The sequence below is a fragment of the Sycon ciliatum genome, chromosome 3, assembly GCF_964019385.1.
Source record: "Sycon ciliatum chromosome 3, ocSycCili1.1, whole genome shotgun sequence".
NCBI lineage: Eukaryota > Metazoa > Porifera > Calcarea > Leucosolenida > Sycettidae > Sycon > Sycon ciliatum.
Genome location: NC_088645.1, coordinates 14,941,196 through 14,961,082, shown reverse-complemented (window position 1 = coordinate 14,961,082; position 19,887 = coordinate 14,941,196). Strand labels below are relative to the sequence as shown.

The 19,887-nt window shown below is 45.4% G+C and overlaps 1 protein-coding gene and 2 long non-coding RNA genes across 3 annotated transcripts in view; 1 reads left to right on the top strand and 2 right to left on the bottom strand.

Annotated features, from left to right (window-relative positions):
• LOC135811539 (uncharacterized) overlaps positions 1-19,887 on the bottom strand; it is a 94,245-nt gene that overhangs the window by 36,768 nt on the left and 37,590 nt on the right. The window lies entirely within an intron of this gene.
• On the top strand, positions 1,516-6,017 carry LOC135811535 (uncharacterized). The gene is made up of 2 exons (XM_065324774.1): positions 1,516-5,045; positions 5,346-6,017. The coding sequence occupies exon 1, from the start codon at positions 1,749-1,751 to the stop codon at positions 5,040-5,042; it is 3,294 nt and encodes a 1,097-aa protein (XP_065180846.1). The 5' UTR covers positions 1,516-1,748; the 3' UTR covers positions 5,043-5,045; positions 5,346-6,017.
• On the bottom strand, positions 5,989-6,715 carry LOC135811536 (uncharacterized). The gene is made up of 2 exons (XR_010552624.1): positions 6,324-6,715; positions 5,989-6,248 (listed from the first exon to the last, which is right to left on the bottom strand). It is a non-coding gene; the product is annotated as an uncharacterized LOC135811536 (long non-coding RNA).

Genomic DNA, 19,887 nt, shown 5'->3' with positions numbered 1-19,887 from the left:
TCAGCTTGACATAGACAATTGCACAAAGAAAAAGAGCCACATTTCTCTAAAGAACTTGCCCAGGGCTGCTGAAAGCTGAAAAATAACCAATCTCACAGTTTGGGGCTTTTTACCCGTGAATTTTCACTTTGCGACTAAACTATTCACAGCAGTGCCACATTTTCTGGGTCACTGAATGTGGATGCCAGCGCCCTACAAGCAAACCAAAAATCAAATCAATGCGACCACTGACATTACAGCTGGGTCATGTTATAGAGAGGTACATTGAAATTCAAAGGTCAGCACAAATGGTCAAAATCCGACATTTTCTCACCTTCCTGCCCGTTCACAGCTCAGAAAATTACAATAACCAGCCTCATCTTGTTGTGCAGCTGGACATAGACAAGTGCACCAAGAAAAAGAGCCACATTTCTCTAAAGAACTTGCCCAGGGCTGCTGAAAGCTGAAAAATAACCAATCTCACACTTTGGGGCTTTTTACCCGTGAATCTTCACTTTGCGACTAAACTATTCACAGCAGTGCCAAATTTTTTGGGTCACTGAATGTGGGTGCCAGCGCCCTACAAGCAAACCGAAAATCAAATCAATGCGACCACTGACATTACAGCTGGGTCATGTTATAGACAGGTACATTGAAATTCAAAGGTCAGCAGCACAAATGGTCAAAATCCGACATTTTCTCACCTTCCTGCCCGTTCACAGCTCAGAAAATGACAATGACCAGCCTCATCTCGTTGTGCAGCTGGACATAGACAAGTGCACCAAGAAAAAGAGCCACTTTTCTCTAAAGAACTTGCCCAGGGCTGCTGAAAGCTGAAAAATAACCAATCTCACACTTTGGGGTTTTTTACCCGTGAATCTTCACTTTGCGACTAAACTATTCACAGCAGTGCCAAATTTTTGGGGTCACTGAATGTGGGTGCCAGCGCCCTACAAGCAAACCAAAAGTCAAATCAATGCGACCACTGACATTACAGCTGGGTCATGTTATAGAGAGGTACATTGAAATTCAAAGGTCAGCACAAATGGTCAAAATCCGACATTTTCTCACGTTCCTGCCCGTTCACAGCTCAGAAAATGACAATGACCAGCCTCATCTCGTTGTGCAGCTGGACATAGACAAGTGCACAAAGAAAAAGACCCACATTTCTCTAAAGAACTTGCCCAGGGCTGCTGAAAGCTGAAAAATAACCAATCTCACACTTTGGGGCTTTTTACCCGTGAATCTTCACTTTGCGACTAAACTATTCACAGCAGTGCCAAATTTTTTGGGTCACTGAATGTGGGTGCCAGCGCCCTACAAGCAAACCAAAAATCAAATCAATGCGACAACTGACATTACAGCTGGGTCATGTTATCAGTCGAGGGAATCCCTTGTTCAGGGAACATTCGGTTTTTACACGAAAACTCAGGCGTTGATATGGAGATTGACAAGTACGCACGGTCAAATCGCGCCGTGCGCCCGCCGTGCGCCCGCGGCCCGAAAAAGAGGAAGATGGATGCGCTGCGAAGGCCTCTGTTCTCATTGAAAGAGATGTGGCACAATTTCGATTTGCCTTGAAATATCAGTCCCTCTTTAGGTAACTTTGCGGAGGTAACCCCAAAAGTGCGGAGGTTGGACAGTGTTTTAGCCTGGCCTGTAGGGGTTTATGGAGGTTTTGCCCGAAAAAAAATTGAACTCTGCCATGTCGTTCTCGAGAGAGAAGCGACGAGAAGAAGCCCGTTTTGCATTTTCAACATTTTGTCATCATGGGCAAGATATCCACGAAGAAGAGACACTCTGGAGGTTCTCAATACCAGTTTGCGTGCAAGAATCCCTTCCACGATGAGTGGGAATCGCCTCGGCATAGCTCCAAGGATGTTCGGGTTCGCAAGTGTATCCTGGCAGTGTTGTCAGCGCTCTCTGGACGAGACGTATCTGCAATTTGTAGGAGCTGCGGACGACTGGCTGACTTGAAGGATTTAATCACCAACCACCCTCTGTACGAGCCTCGGAGGGGCGATAGCTATGGGGACTCTGTAGACATGGTAGATGCCAGCGATGATGTTCCTCAGGCTCTCCCAGAGGTAAGCTCCTGCGATGATGTAGATGATTCTTTTCCCCCTGTCTTCAGCCAGTCCCGAGAAACCTCCTCAGCCTCAAACGAAGTACCGGTAGATAATGTTGAAAATGTTGATAATGTTGAAAATGTTGATTCTTTGAAGCGTTTAGAGAGAGTGTTGGTGGCCAAAAACTGTGCGTTGGCTGCATTGTCGAAGATGCATTTGCAGAAGGATAGCAAAATTGAATTACTTGAGAAGGAAATAATTAGTATGAAAAAGGAAAGTGTAGGTTCGCTTCTGAGCACCTCGGAAGGTCGCTTGGACTTGCTACGTAGGCTGTGTGTGGCTGAGCAGCCGCAGTTCAAAGCAGATGTGTTGAGTGCTGTTGAGTCAGCAAAGTCAAGTAGATCATTGCAGAACTTGCTGTCCATCCCGACGGGTCAGTTCAGCAACAAACCCTACAACAAGTTTGTTGAGACGTTTGTGACGGGCATGACCTCCAGCACGTTTGCACTTGACTTCTCCGTTGCCGACCGCCGCACAGTTCTTCAAGCGCAAGCCATGGAGTCTCTCTATGCTGCTGCTAACTTGAATTACTGTGCAGAATTCCATGTTTTGCTCCAGGCGATAGTGTACAGCATCACCCAAAGCAAGACAACCCTCGACATTTTTGGTCACCTAGGGTCGGGGGGGAGTTATAAGCTCGTGAAAGATTGGTTGGCTGGGTTGGGTGGTAGCGAGCTGCAAGTTCCTGAAGGGTTCGTGAGTGTTGGGTTTGACAATGAGCAACGACAACTTAAGTCGTACCTCTCCCGTGGCAGCAATCGTTCCACGTATGAGGTTCTGACCAATGTTGTCTATGCCCGTCATTCCCATGTTCCTTCCCAAGAAAAGGGAGATTTCCATTTCCGAAATTGGAAATTTCCAACTGTCACTGAGATTCAATGTGCAATAGATCAGGTACCGGATCCTCTTGATCAAGAATCTTTGATTAAGCCACACTTGCTGAGTTTCATGAACAAAAGGATTGAAGCTCTTGTGTCTGAGCAGAGGCTATCAGCTGACCCAGTTGATAGCCATCTTGCATCATTGGAACGAGAAAGACGGTACCTGATCTGCCCTAAATGTTGCACACAGATGGAGCGCAGGCTGCATTTGTGTCCCAATGCGACATGCAGGGTAAATGTTAGGCAGGCATTGCAAGCTGACCAAGGCAAATCAGTGGTGTCGACCGAGCACATCAAAGTCACCAAGCCAGGCACACTAAAGTCAGGCACCGAGTTTGTGTATGTACCGCATGTGGACAGCAGTACCGGTGTTTCGTTAACCAGAGTGTCCTCAAAGACCAGTGGTGAAGATGTGCCCCTTGTGTCCCCGGCAGATGTTGGGTTTCTAGAGCCCATTTTTGTCAACCCCAACTCCCATGAAGCTGTTCGCATTGTATTGCGCGATGTTGGGAAGCGTGCAAGGGTAAAACAATGTGTAGGTGACGAGGGGGTGAGGGAATGGCTCACTGTTGTGTGTGACGGCTTGCCGTACTCCCTCATATTGACTGTGATGGAGGAGGCAAGGCGTGATGCAGCCAAATTGGCTAACCATGAAGCAGGAATATTGCATGTCGACTCAATGTCGAAGGCTGACCTGAAGAGTGCATGCAGTACAAGGGGCTTGGGTGTAACAGGGAACATGAGTACGTTACGTGAGAGGCTGAGGAAGTTTTTAGATGATCTGGTTGAGAAGGGTGAATTGATGCCCCCAACAAACATTCCTGATGGGGAGTTTGATTGGGTACTACCCATTTCAGGTGGCTTGCACTGGGAGATGAACATTATCCAGTGCATTGTCAAGTCTCTGTGGCCATTTGCCTATAAGGAGTTCGCTATTAGCCAGGGATATACTTCTCCTAAGCAATTGGATTGGGCCTTCAAAGCCAAAGACCACCACCGCACATACGATGAGCTGAGCCGTTTCACGGATGGCTGCTTTGACAAACTTCTGCGGCCATATGTACTCGCCCAGGAATCTGGCAGCAACACCCCTTCAGCAGAGGGTTTCTTCGTTTGGTGCAAGCAGTTCACCAACAATCATACGTATTCCTGGCTGCTGGAGCTGTGCACTCAGTACTGCTTTCCACTATTCATGCTTCGGCGGGGAGCACGGCACAACGACGTACCACTGTTTATTGAGTCTCGCAGAGTTCTCTCTCCATTGCTGCATGCGAGGAATCACACAACATATCAAGTGATTGACATGTCCGAGGAAGTCCGTCGCCTCTCGCTCTCAACAGATTTGCGAAGTCTCATTGACAGCACTCTCTTCCTCAGCAGGTCAGGAAAGGGTGACCTCCACCAGGCACTTGATGCTATCGTCGAAGAGCTAAATGCCAATGTGAAGTCATGGGTGTCAGGGGAGAAAGACTCCAACATGTGGCGCCGGGTGATCCGTAACCATGAGCAGCTCATGAAGCTCCGCTCCAAAGTATTCAGTGCCCTACAGCTGCCAGATCCAAAGTCGGAATCGAGAGCCCGTCCCGGTTATGCTAAGGAACTTCTGGTGTGGCGTGCGCGTCTGAGAACAATGTTGGTTCCCAATGGTGAGCTAGCGTTTTCAAGACCACTGCAATCCTTCAGTCCTGGTGAGGAATTGGTGCCGGATGCTGTGAACCTCACTGCTGTGGGTAAAGCCAGACGGAAGCAGCTAGCGACATTATTTGGAGATGGTGCCTATCCGCTGTCCAGGCAGTCTCAGCCACCACACTTTCTGACCACCGAAGAGGCCGAGAAACACGGGAGTGATACGAGACGGACTATGGCTTCCCTCAGGAAAGAATTCCAGCAGCTACTACATCTCGCGCCCGACAACAATGCTGCCTCTGCATTGTGCGATGAACTGGAGCAGGCTTCCACCCAGCCAGCAGTGTTGAAGGTCGTGCGCCAGATGCGGGATATGGTTTCGTGCATGGCTGACGGCGGCAATGCAGCTGATGATATGCCTCCATGAGTGGTGAGTGCTTTGTGCCTTGCATTTCTTTCGCCACTTTCATCCATTGGTGTGCGGTTTATGTGCTTTTGTCTATTCAAAGGTACATTCGGACACACTCATAGTGACTTTTCTGTGCAATAAATTTATTTCAGTTAGTAGACATGTGTGTCTTTATGTGTCTTGCACAATGTTCCAACATGCAAAGAAAAGATGTTTGCCTCGCTCGAATGCAGTCCGATTGTGTCCATAGTATGCATGGATGAGCAATATTTTGCTCAAGTAGCTTTCTGTGTTGTTCTTGTGTGTGCACTTTCCTTGCAGTGACTGCTTCACAGTCGGTGTACTCGCCAAGGGAGGGCTGGTCCTGGCTTCCGTAGTTCTTCAATGTGCATTTTGCGTCATGCCACACACTTTGCATTGTCAAGTGCGAGCGCTACACTTCTTATTGACACCATGTCTTCTCCATTTATATACTTTCCACTTCATTGAGCAGCTGGCTCAAGCAGTGGGAGACTCCAGTGCAGAGACGCTGTACCTCGAACAAGGGTCGTGGCTACCTCGCCGTGGTCTTATCCGTTACTCCTATGTCGCCGTTGGGGATATACACCCGGTTTTTTCCCTCACTACTGCGTCCGTCAGCGCGAGGGTTTTTTCCCGGCTGGCTCGGTCCAGGAAAATTAATCTGACGGCCCCAAGTGGTTCTGCATCATGGCCCGGCTATCACCATGATCACGGCTATTTCCTCTATTTCCATTTGAGACACTGAGGTGCATGTACATGTGGTACAAACCAGTGCTCCTATTCATAGTGGTTCAGTGTGATGTTTGTTGACTACTAGCATTGTTCTGTTGTCCAGAAAGTGTCAATTTCTGATGACGCATACATTATTATTTCAATGTTGACATTCTGAGGTGAATTGATACCAGACTATGGTGTTTGCACACAACAAGTATCCAACAGGTGATGTTTGAAGGACCAGCAGTCCAAATTTTATTTTCATTCTTCAGTGGGGCTCGTGGTGGAATCTGGGGTGTTCATCGCGGTGGGATATGAACTGCTTCTTGCAGAGCATGCCACTGGGTCAGCTCTTGCTGTTGTGACACTTGAGCTGGTTGAGGGCAAAATCTCGTCCACAGGATGCGAGCTGTACGTGTGTCGAACTCCAGAAGGAGCGACCACCACGACCAAAACCTTGGCTCCACTTCCAACATGCAACTCTGCGGCCTGCAGAACACAAATGAAGCGAAGTCTTCATGACAAATTGCGCAAGTTCAGAATTGCGATGTGCATTCAACTTACCTTTTTTAGGAGTCCATTCTTCCGTTTTGAAAGGAAATTTCTTCTCCTGCTGTCACTTGAAACGAGGCCAGTGACTACACTTTTTCGACTTTTCTTCTCCTGAGCCATTGGGTGTTGAACACTGCGAAGAAGCTTGAAAAATCACCAAGGATCACTCGAGAAAGAAGAAAAGGCTTTCGACTTTTTTTGAATTTGGCGCACAGACCGTCGAGCGCGAAGAAAATATTCACCAAAACAGCGTCGTCATCTTTTTTCCGGTGCGGTCTGCCGAGGTAAAAGGGCCGAGGCCGGCAAGGCGGCTACGCGGGCCTACGCGCAGCTACGGATCACCATGATCACCTTGGCGACCAGACAATGTCAAGTGTTCCCTAAACAAGGGATACCCAGGACTGGTTATAGAGAGGTACATTGAAATTCAAAGGTCAGCACAAATGGTCAAAATCCGACATTTTCTCACCTTACTGCCCGTTCACAGCTCAGAAAATGACAATAACCAGCCTCATCTCGTTGTTCTGCTTGACATAGACAATTGCACAAAGAAAAAGAGCCACATTTCTCTAAAGAACTTGCCCAGGGCTGCTGAAAGCTGAAAAATAACCAATCTCACAGTTTGGGGCTTTTTACCCGTGAATCTTCACTTTGCGACTAAACTATTCACAGCAGTGCCACATTTTCTGGGTCACTGAATGTGGATGCCAGCGCCCTACAAGCAAACCAAAAATCAAATCAATGCGACCAATGACATTACAGCTGGGTCATGTTATAGAGAGGTACATTGAAATTCAAAGGTCAGCACAAATGGTCAAAATCCGACATTTTCTCACCTTCCTGCCCGTTCACAGCTCAGAAAATGACAATAACCAGCCTCATCTTGTTGTGCAGCTGGACATAGACAAGTGCACCAAGAAAAAGAGCCACATTTCTCTAAAGAACTTGCCCAGGGCTGCTGAAAGCTGAAAAATAACCAATCTCACACTTTGGGGCTTTTTACCCGTGAATCTTCACTTTGCGACTAAACTATTCACAGCAGTGCCAAATTTTTGGGGTCACTGAATGTGGGTGCCAGCGCCCTACAAGCAAACCGAAAATCAAATCAATGCGACCACTGACATTACAGCTGGGTCATGTTATAGACAGGTACATTGAAATTCAAAGGTCAGCACAAATGGTCAAAATCCGACATTTCTCACCTTCCTGCCCGTTCACAGCTCAGAAAATGACAATGACCAGCCTCATCTCGTTGTGCAGCTGGACATAGACAAGTGCACCAAGAAAAAGAGCCACTTTTCTCTAAAGAACTTGCCCAGGGCTGCTGAAAGCTGAAAAATAACCAATCTCACACTTTGGGGCTTTTTACCCGTGAATCTTCACTTTGCGACTAAACTATTCACAGCAGTGCCAAATTTTTGGGGTCACTGAATGTGGGTGCCAGCGCTCTACAAGCAAACCAAAAGTCAAATCAATGCGACCACTGACATTACAGCTGGGTCATGTTATAGAGAGGTACATTGAAATTGAAAGGTCAGCACAAATGGTCAAAATCCGACATTTTCTCACCTTCCTGCCCGTTCACAGCTCAGAAAATGACAATGACCAGCCTCATCTCGTTGTGCAGCTGGATATAGACAAGCGAACCAAGAAAAAGACCCACACTTCTCTAAGGAACTTGCCCAGGGCTGCTGAAAGCTGAAAAATAACCAATCTCACACTTTGGGGCTTTTTACCCGTGAATCTTCACTTTGCGACTAAACTATTCACAGCAGTGCCACATTTTCTGGGTCACTGAATGTGGGTGCCAGTGCCCTACAACCAAACCAAAAATCAAATCAATGCGACCACTGACATTACAGCTGGGTCATGTTATAGAGAGGTACATTGAAATTCAAAGGTCAGCACAAATGGTCAAAATCCGACCTTTTCTCACCTTCCTGCCCGTTCACAGCTCAGAAAATGACAATGACCAGCCTCATCTCAATGTGCAGCTGGACATAGACAAGTGCACAAAGAAAAAGAGCCACATTTCTCTAAAGAACTTGCCCAGGGCTGCTGAAAGCTGAAAAATAACCAATCTCACAGTTTGGGGCTTTTTACCCGTGAATCTTCACTTTGCGACTAAACTATTCACAGCAGTGCCACATTTTCTGGGTCACTGAATGTGGGTGCCAGTGCCCTACAAGCAAACCAAAAATCAAATCAATGCGACCACTGACATTACAGCTGGGTCATGTTATAGAGAGGTACATTGAAATTCAAAGGTCAGCACAAATGGTCAAAATCCGACATTTTCTCACCTTCCTGCCCGTTCACAGCTCAGAAAATGACAATGACCAGCCTCATCTCAATGTGCAGCTGGACATAGACAAGTGCACAAAGAAAAAGAGCCACATTTCTCTAAAGAACTTGCCCAGGGCTGCTGAAAGCTGAAAAATAACCAATCTCACACTTTGGGGCTTTTTACCCGTGAATCTTCACTTTGCGACTAAACTATTCACAGCAGTGCCAAATTTTTGGGGTCACTGAATGTGGGTGCCAGCGACCTACAAGCAAACCAAAAGTCAAATCAATGCGACCACTGACATTACAGCTGGGTCATGTTATAGAGAGGTACATTGAAATTCAAAGGTCAGCACAAATGGTCAAATACCGACATTTTCTCACCTTCCTGCCCGTTCACAGCTCAGAAAATGACAATGACCAGCCTCATCTCGTTGTGCAGCTGGACATAGACAAGTGAACCAAGAAAAAGACCCACATTTCTCTAAGGAACTTGCCCAGGGCTGCTGAAAGCTGAAAAATAACCAATCTCACAGTTTGGGGCTTTTTACCCGTGAATCTTCACTTTGCGACTAAACTATTCACAGCAGTGCCACATTTTCTGGGTCACTGAATGTGGGTGCCAGTGCCCTACAAGCAAACCAAAAATCAAATCAATGCGACCACTGACATTACAGCTGGGTCATGTTATAGAGAGGTACATTGAAATTCAAAGGTCAGCACAAATGGTCAAAATCCGACATTTTCTCACCTTCCTGCCCGTTCACAGCTCAGAAAATTACAATGACCAGCCTCATCTTGTTGTGCAGCTGGACATAGACAAGTGCACCAAGAAAAAGAGCCACATTTCTCTAAAGAACTTGCCCAGGGCTGCTGAAAGCTGAAAAATAACCAATCTCACACTTTGGGGCTTTTTACCCGTGAATCTTCACTTTGCGACTAAACTATTCACAGCAGTGCCAAATTTTTTGGGTCACTGAATGTGGGTGCCAGCGCCCTACAAGCAAACCAAAAATCAAATCAATGCGACCACTGACATTACAGCTGGGTCATGTTATAGAGAGGTACATTGAAATTCAAAGGTCAGCACAAATGGTCAAAATCCGACATTTTCTCACCTTCCTGCCCGTTCACAGCTCAGAAAATGACAATGACCAGCCTACTCTCGTTGTGCAGCTGGACATAGACAAGTGCACCAAGAAAAAGAGCCACATTTCTCTAAAGAACTTGCCCAGGGCTGCTGAAAGCTGAAAAATAACCAATCTCACAGTTTGGGGCTTTTTACCCGTGAATCTTCACTTTGCGACTAAACTATTCACAGCAGTGCCACATTTTCTGGGTCACTGAATGTGGGTGCCAGCGCCTCACAAGCAAACCAAAAATCAAATCAATGCGACCACTGACATTACAGCTGGGTCATGTTAAGAGAGGTATATTGAAATTCAAAGGTCAGCACAAATGGTAAAAATCCGACATTTTCTCACCTTCCTGCCCGTTCACAGCTCAGAAAATGACAATGACCAGCCTCATCTCGTTGTGCAGCTGGACATAGACAAGTGCACCAAGAAAAAGAGCCACATTTCTCTAAAGAACTTGCCCAGGGCTGCTGAAAGCTAAAAAATAACCAATCTCACACTTTGGGGCTTTTTACATGTGAATCTTCACTTTGCGACTAAACTATTCACAGCAGTGCCAAATTTTTGGGGTCACTGAATGTGGGTGCCAGCGCCCTACAAGCAAACCAAAAATCAAATCAATGCGACAACTGACATTACAGCTGGGTCATGTTATAGAGAGGTACATTGAAATTCAAAGGTCAGCACAAATGGTCAAAATCCGACATTTTCTCACCTTCCTGCCCGTTCACAGCTCAGAAAATGACAATGACCAGCCTCATCTCAATGTGCAGCTGGACATAGACAAGTGCACAAAGAAAAAGAGCCACATTTCTCTAAAGAACTTGCCCAGGGCTGCTGAAAGCTGAAAAATAACCAATCTCACACTTTGGGGCTTTTTACCCGTGAATCTTCACTTTGCGACTAAACTATTCACAGCAGTGCCAAATTTTTTGGGTCACTGAATGTGGGTGCCAGCGCCCTACAAGCAAACCAAAAATCAAATCAATGCGACCACTGACATTACAGCTGGGTCATGTTATAGAGAGGTACATTGAAATTCAAAGGTCAGCACAAAAGGTCAAAATCCGACATTTTCTCACCTTCCTGCCCGTTCACAGCTCAGAAAATGACAATGACCAGCCTACTCTCGTTGTGCAGCTGGACATAGACAAGTGCACCAAGAAAAAGAGCCACATTTCTCTAAAGAACTTGCCCAGGGCTGCTGAAAGCTGAAAAATAACCAATCTCACAGTTTGGGGCTTTTTACCCGTGAATCTTCACTTTGCGACTAAACTATTCACAGCAGTGCCACATTTTCTGGGTCACTGAATGTGGGTGCCAGCGCCTCACAAGCAAACCAAAAATCAAATCAATGCGACCACTGACATTACAGCTGGGTCATGTTATAGAGAGGTATATTGAAATTCAAAGGTCAGCACAAATGGTCAAAATCCGACATTTTCTCACCTTCCTCCCGTTCACAGCTCAGAAAATGACAATGACCAGCCTCATCTTGTTGTGCAGCTGGACATAGACAAGTGCACCAAGAAAAAGAGCCACATTTCTCTAAAGAACTTGCCCAGGGCTGCTGAAAGCTGAAAAATAACCAATCTCACACTTTGGGGCTTTTTACCCGTGAATCTTCACTTTGCGACTAAACTATTCACAGCAGTGCCACATTTTCGGGGTCACTGAATGTGGATGCCAGCGCCCTACAAGCAAACCAAAAATCAAATCAATGCGACCACTGACATTACAGCTGGGTCATGTTATAGAGAGGTACATTGAAATTCAAAGGTCAGCACAAATGGTCAAAATCCGACATTTTCTCACCTTCCTGCCCGTTCACAGCTCAGAAAATGACAATGACCAGCCTCATCTTGTTGTGCAGCTGGACATAGACAAGTGAACCAAGAAAAAGAGCCACATTTCTCTAAAGAACTTGCCCAGGGCTGCTGAAAGCTGAAAAATAACCAATCTCACACTTTGGGGCTTTTTACCCGTGAATCTTCACTTTGCGACTAAACTATTCACAGCAGTGCCACATTTTCTGGGTCACTAAATGTGGATGCCAGCGCCCTACAAGCAAACCAAAAATCAAATCAATGCGACCACTGACATTACAGCTGGGTAATGTTATAGAGAGGTACATCGAAATTCAAAGGTCAGCACAAATGGTCAAAATCCGACATTTTCTCACCTTCCTGCCCGTTCACAGCTCAGAAAATGACAATGACCAGCCTCATCTTGTTGTGCAGCTGGACATAGACAAGTGCACCAAGAAAAAGAGCCACATTTCTCTAAAGAACTTGCCCAGGGCTGCTGAAAGCTGAAAAATAACCAATTTCACACTTTGGGGCTTTTTACCCGTGAATCTTCACTTTGCGACTAAACTATTCACAGCAGTGCCAAATTTTGTGGGTCACTGAATGTGCGTGCCAGCGCCCTACAAGCAAACCAAAAATCAAATCAATGCGACCACTGACATTACAGCTGGGTCATGTTATAGACAGGTACATTGAAATTCAAAGGTCAGCACAAATGGTCAAAATCCGACATTTTCTCACCTTCCTGCCCGTTCACAGCTCAGAAAATGACAATGACCAGCCTCATCTCGTTGTGCAGCTGCACATAGACAAGTGAACCAAGAAAAAGACCCACATTTCTCTAAAGAACTTGCCCAGGGCTGCTGAAAGCTGAAAAATAACCAATCTCACACTTTGGGGCTTTTTACCCGTGAATCTTCACTTTGCGACTAAACTATTCACAGCAGTGCCACATTTTCGGGGTCACTGAATGTGGATGCCAGCGCCCTACAAGCAAACCAAAAATCAAATCAATGCGACCACTGACATTACAGCTGGGTCATGTTATAGAGAGGTACATTGAAATTCAAAGGTCAGCACAAATGGTCAAAATCCGACATTTTCTCACCTTCCTGCCCGTTCACAGCTCAGAAAATGACAATGACCAGCCTCATCTTGTTGTGCAGCTGGACATAGACAAGTGAACCAAGAAAAAGAGCCACATTTCTCTAAAGAACTTGCCCAGGGCTGCTGAAAGCTGAAAAATAACCAATCTCACACTTTGGGGCTTTTTACCCGTGAATCTTCACTTTGCGACTAAACTATTCACAGCAGTGCCACATTTTCTGGGTCACTAAATGTGGATGCCAGCGCCCTACAAGCAAACCAAAAATCAAATCAATGCGACCACTGACATTACAGCTGGGTCATGTTATAGAGAGGTACATCGAAATTCAAAGGTCAGCACAAATGGTCAAAATCCGACCTTTTCTCACCTTCCTGCCCGTTCACAGCTCAGAAAATGACAATGACCAGCCTCATCTTGTTGTGCAGCTGGACATAGACAAGTGAACCAAGAAAAAGACCCACATTTCTCTAAAGAACTTGCCCAGGGCTGCTGAAAGCTGAAAAATAACCAATCTCACACTTTGGGGCTTTTTACCCGTGAATCTTCACTTTGCGACTAAACTATTCACAGCAGTGCCCAATTGTTTGGTCACTGAATGTGGGTGCCAGCACCCTACAAGTAAACCAAAATTCAAATCAATGGGACCACTGACATTACAGCTGGGTCATGTTATAGAGAGGTACATTGAAATTCAAAGGTCAGCACAAATGGTCAAAATCCGACATTTTCTCACCTTCCTGCCCGTTCACAGCTCAGAAAACGACAATGACCAGCCTCATCTCGTTGTGCAGCTGGACATAGACAAGTGAACCAAGAAAAAGACCCACATTTCTCTAAAGAACTTGCCCAGGGCTGCTGAAAGCTGAAAAATAACCAACCTCACAGTTTGGGGCTTTTTACCCGTGAATCTTCACTTTGCGACTAAACTATTCACAGCAGTGCCACATTTTCTGGGTCACTGAATGTGGATGCCAGCGCCCTACAAGCAAACTAAAAATCAAATCAATGCGACCACTGACATTACAGCTGGGTCATGTTATAGAGAGGTACATTGAAATTCAAAGGTCAGCACAAATGGTCAAAATCCGACATTTTCTCACCTTCCTGCCCGTTCACAGCTCAGAAAATGACAATTAGCCAGCCTCATCTTGTTGTGCAGCTGGACATAGACAAGTGCACCAAGAAAAAGAGCCACATTTCTCTAAAGAACTTGCCCAGGGCTCCTGAAAGCTGAAAAATAACCAATCTCACACTTTGGGGCTTTCTACTCGTGAATCTTCACTTTGTGACTAAACTATTCACAGCAGTGCCAAATTTTTCTGGGTCACTGAATGTGGATGCCAGCGCCTACAAGCAAACCAAAAATCAAATCAAGGCGACCACTGACATTACAGCTGGGTCATGTTATAGAGAGGTACATTGAAAGTCAAAGGTCAGCACAAATGGTCAAAATCCGACATTTTCTCACCTTCCTGCCCGTTCACAGCTCAGAAAATGACAATGACCAGCCTCATCTCGTTGTGCAGCTGGACATAGACAAGTGCACCAAGAAAAAGAGCCACATTTTTCTAAAGAACTTGCCCAGGGCTGCTGAAAGCTGAAAATAACAAATCTCACAGTTTGGGGCTTTTTACCCGTGAATCTTCACTTTGCGACTAAACTATTCACAGCAGTGCCACATTTTTTGGGTCACTGAATGTGGGTGCCAGCGCCCTACAAGCAAACCAAAAATCAAATCAATGCGACCACTGACATTACAGCTGGGTCATGTTATAGAGAGGTACATTGAAATTCAAAGGTCAGCACAAATGGTCAAAATCCGACATTTTCTCACCTTCCTGCCCGTTCACAGCTCAGAAAATGACAATGACCAGCCTCATCTCGTTGTGCAGCTGGACATAGACAAGTGCACCAAGAAGAAGTGCCACATTTCTCTAAAGAACTTGCCCAGGGCTGCTGAAAGCTGAAAAATAACTAATCTCACACTTTGGGGCTTTTTACCCGTGAATCTTCACTTTGCGACTAAACTATTCGCAGCAGTGCCACATTTTCTGGGTCACTGAATGTGGATGCCAGCGCCCTACAAGCAAACCAAAAATCAAATCAATGCGACCACTGACATTACAGCTGGGTCATGTTATAGAGAGGTACATTGAAATTCAAAGGTCAGCACAAATGGTCAAAATCCGACATTTTCTCACCTTCCTGCCCGTTCACAGCTCAGAAAATGACAATGACCAGCCTCATCTTGTTGTGCAGCTGGACATAGACAAGTGCACCAAGAAAAAGAGCCACATTTCTCTAAAGAACTTGCCCAGGGTTGCTGAAAGCTGAAAAATAACCAATCTCACAGTTTGGGGCTTTTTACCCGTGAATGTTCACTTTGCGACTAAACTATTCACAGCAGTGCCAAATTTTCTGGGTCACTGAATGTGGATGCCAGCGCCCTACAAGCAAACCAAAAATCAAATCAATGCGACCACTGACATTACAGCTGGGTCATGTTATAGAGAGGTACATTGAAATTCAAAGGTCAGCACAAATGGTCAAAATCCGACATTTTCTCACCTTCCTGCCCGTTCACAGCTCAGAAAATGACAATGACCAGCCTCATCTCGTTGTGCAGCTGGACATAGACAAGTGCACCAAGAAAAAGAGCCACATTTCTCTAAAGAACTTGCCCAGGGCTGCTGAAAGCTGAAAAATAACCAATCTCACAGTTTGGGGCGTTTTACCCGTGAATCTTCACTTTGCGACTAAACTATTCACAGCAGTGCCAAATTTTTTGGGTCACTGAATGTGGGTGCCAGCGCCCTACAAGCAAACCAAAAATCAAATCAATGCGACCACTGACATTACAGCTGGGTCATGTTATAGAGAGGTACATTGAAAGTCAAAGGTCAGCACAAATGGTCAAAATCCGACATTTTCTCACCTTCCTGCCCGTTCACAGCTCAGAAAATGACAATGACCAGCCTCATCTCGTTGTGCAGCTGGACATAGACAAGTGCACCAAGAAAAAGACCCACATTTCTCTAAAGAACTTGCCCAGGGCTGCTGAAAGCTGAAAAATAACCAATCTCACAGTTTGGGGCTTTTTACCTGTGAATCTTCACTTTGCGACTAAACTATTCACAGCAGTGCCAAATTTTTGGGGTCACTGAATGTGGGTGCCAGCGCCCTACAAGCAAACGAAAAATGAAATCAATGCGACCACTGACATTACAGCTGGGTCATGTTATAGAGAGGTACATTGAAATTGAAAGGTCAGCACAAATGGTCAAAATCCGACATTTTCTCACCTTCCTGCCCGTTCACAGCTCAGAAAATGACAATGACCAGCCTCATCTTGTTGTGCAGCTGGACATAGACAAGTGCACCAAGAAAAAGAGCCACATTTCTCTAAAGAACTTGCCCAGGGCTGCTGAAAGCTGAAAAATAACCAATCTCACAGTTTGGGGCGTTTTACCCGTGAATCTTCATTTTGCGACTAAACTATTCACAGCAGTGCCAAATTATCTGGGTCACTGAATGTGGGTGCCAGCGCCCTACAAGCAAACCAAAAATCAAATCAATGCGACCACTGACATTACAGCTGGGTCATGTTATAGAGAGGTACATTGAAATTCAAAGGTCAGCACTAATGGTCAAAATCCGACATTTTCTCACCTTCCTGCCCGTTCACAGCTCAGAAAATGACAATGACCAGCCTCATCTCGTTGTGCAGCTGGACATAGACAAGTGAACCAAGAAAAAGACCCACATTTCTCTAAAGAACTTGCCCAGGGCTGCTGAAAGCTGAAAAATAACCAATCTCACACTTTGGGGCTTTTTACCCGTGAATCTTCACTTTGCGACTAAACTATTCACAGCAGTGCCACATTTTCTGGGTCACTGAATGTGGATGCCAGCGCCCTACAAGCAAACTAAAAATCAAATCAATGCGACCACTGACATTACAGCTGGGTCATGTTATAGAGAGGTACATTGAAATTCAAAGGTCAGCACAAATGGTCAAAATCCGACATTTTCTCACCTTCCTGCCCGTTCACAGCTCAGAAAATGACAATTAGCCAGCCTCATCTTGTTGTGCAGCTGGACATAGACAAGTGCACCAAGAAAAAGAGCCACATTTCTCTAAAGAACTTGCCCAGGGCTGCTGAAAGCTGAAAAAAACCAATCTCACACTTTGGGGCTTTTTACCCGTGAATCTTCACTTTCCGACTAAACTATTCACAGCAGTGCCAAATTTTCTGGGTCACTGAATGTGGGTGCCAGCGCCCTACAAGCAAACCAAAAATCAAATCAATGCGACCACTGACATTACAGCTGGGTCATGTTATAGAGAGGTACATTGAAATTCAAAGGTCAGCACAAATGGTCAAAATCCGACATTTTCTCACCTTCCTGCCCGTTCACAGCTCAGAAAATGACAATGACCAGCCTCATCTCGTTGTGCAGCTGGACATAGACAAGTGCACGAAGAAAAAGAGCCACATTTCTCTAAAGAACTTGCCCAGGGCTCCTGAAAGCTGAAAAATAACCAATCTCACAGTTTGGGGCTTTCTACTCGTGAATCTTCACTTTGTGACTAAACTATTCACAGCAGTGCCACATTTTTCTGGGTCACTGAATGTGGATGCCATCGCCTACAAGCAAACCAAAAATCAAATCAATGCGACCACTGACATTACAGCTGGGTCATGTTATAGAGAGGTACATTGAAAGTCAAAGGTCAGCACAAATGGTCAAAATCCGACATTTTCTCACCTTCCTGCCCGTTCACAGCTCAGAAAATGACAATGACCAGCCTCATCTCGATGTGCAGCTGGACATAGACAAGTGCACCAAGAAAAAGACCCACATTTCTCTAAAGAACTTGCCCAGGGCTGCTGAAAGCTGAAAAATAACCAATCTCACAGTTTGGGGCTTTTTACCTGTGAATCTTCACTTTGCGACTAAACTATTCACAGCAGTGCCAAATTTTTGGGGTCACTGAATGTGGGTGCCAGCACCCTACAAGCAAACCAAAAATCAAATCAATGCGACCACTGACATTACAGCTGGGTCATGTTATAGAGAGGTACATTGAAATTCAAAGGTCAGCACAAATGGTCAAAATCCGACATTTTCTCACCTTCCTGCCCGTTCACAGCTCAGAAAATGACAATGACCAGCCTCATCTCGTTGTGCAGCTGGACATAGACAAGTGCACCAAGAAAAAGAGCCACATTTCTCTAAAGAACTTGCCCAGGGCTGCTGAAAGCTGAAAAATAACCAATCTCACAGTTTGGGGCGTTTTACCCGTGAATCTTCACTTTGCGACTAAACTATTCACAGCAGTGCCAAATTTTTTGGGTCACTGAATGTGGGTGCCAGCGCCCTACAAGCAAACCAAAAATCAAATCAATGCGACCACTGACATTACAGCTGGGTCATGTTATAGAGAGGTACATTGAAAGTCAAAGGTCAGCACAAATGGTCAAAATCCGACATTTTCTCACCTTCCTGCCCGTTCACAGCTCAGAAAATGACAATGACCAGCCTCATCTCGTTGTGCAGCTGGACATAGACAAGTGCACCAAGAAAAAGACCCACATTTCTCTAAAGAACTTGCCCAGGGCTGCTGAAAGCTGAAAAATAACCAATCTCACAGTTTGGGGCTTTTTACCTGTGAATCTTCACTTTGCGACTAAACTATTCACAGCAGTGCCAAATTTTTGGGGTCACTGAATGTGGGTGCCAGCGCCCTACAAGCAAACGAAAAATGAAATCAATGCGACCACTGACATTACAGCTGGGTCATGTTATAGAGAGGTACATTGAAATTCAAAGGTCAGCACAAATGGTCAAAATCCGACATTTTCTCACCTTCCTGCCCGTTCACAGCTCAGAAAATGACAATGACCAGCCTCATCTTGTTGTGCAGCTGGACATAGACAAGTGCACCAAGAAAAAGAGCCACATTTCTCTAAAGAACTTGCCCAGGGCTGCTGAAAGCTGAAAAATAACCAATCTCACAGTTTGGGGCGTTTTACCCGTGAATCTTCATTTTGCGACTAAACTATTCACAGCAGTGCCAAATTATCTGGGTCACTGAATGTGGGTGCCAGCGCCCTACAAGCAAACCAAAAATCAAATCAATGCGACCACTGACATTACAGCTGGGTCATGTTATAGAGAGGTACATTGAAATTCAAAGGTCAGCACTAATGGTCAAAATCCGACATTTTCTCACCTTCCTGCCCGTTCACAGCTCAGAAAATGACAATGACCAGCCTCATCTCGTTGTGCAGCTGGACATAGACAAGTGAACCAAGAAAAAGACCCACATTTCTCTAAAGAACTTGCCCAGGGCTGCTGAAAGCTGAAAAATAACCAATCTCACACTTTGGGGCTTTTTACCCGTGAATCTTCACTTTGCGACTAAACTATTCACAGCAGTGCCACATTTTCTGGGTCACTGAATGTGGATGCCAGCGCCCTACAAGCAAACTAAAAATCAAATCAATGCGACCACTGACATTACAGCTGGGTCATGTTATAGAGAGGTACATTGAAATTCAAAGGTCAGCACAAATGGTCAAAATCCGACATTTTCTCACCTTCCTGCCCGTTCACAGCTCAGAAAATGACAATTAGCCAGCCTCATCTTGTTGTGCAGCTGGACATAGACAAGTGCACCAAGAAAAAGAGCCACATTTCTCTAAAGAACTTGCCCAGGGCTGCTGAAAGCTGAAAAAAACCAATCTCACACTTTGGGGCTTTTTACCCGTGAATCTTCACTTTCCGACTAAACTATTCACAGCAGTGCCAAATTTTCTGGGTCACTGAATGTGGGTGCCAGCGCCCTACAAGCAAACCAAAAATCAAATCAATGCGACCACTGACATTACAGCTGGGTCATGTTATAGAGAGGTACATTGAAATTCAAAGTTCAGCACAAATGGTCAAAATCCGACATTTTCTCACCTTCCTGCCCGTTCACAGCTCAGAAAATGACAATGACCAGCCTCATCTCGTTGTGCAGCTGGACATAGACAAGTGCACGAAGAAAAAGAGCCACATTTCTCTAAAGAACTTGCCCAGGGCTCCTGAAAGCTGAAAAATAACCAATCTCACAGTTTGGGGCTTTCTACTCGTGAATCTTCACTTTGTGACTAAACTATTCACAGCAGTGCCACATTTTTCTGGGTCACTGAATGTGGATGCCATCGCCTACAAGCAAACCAAAAATC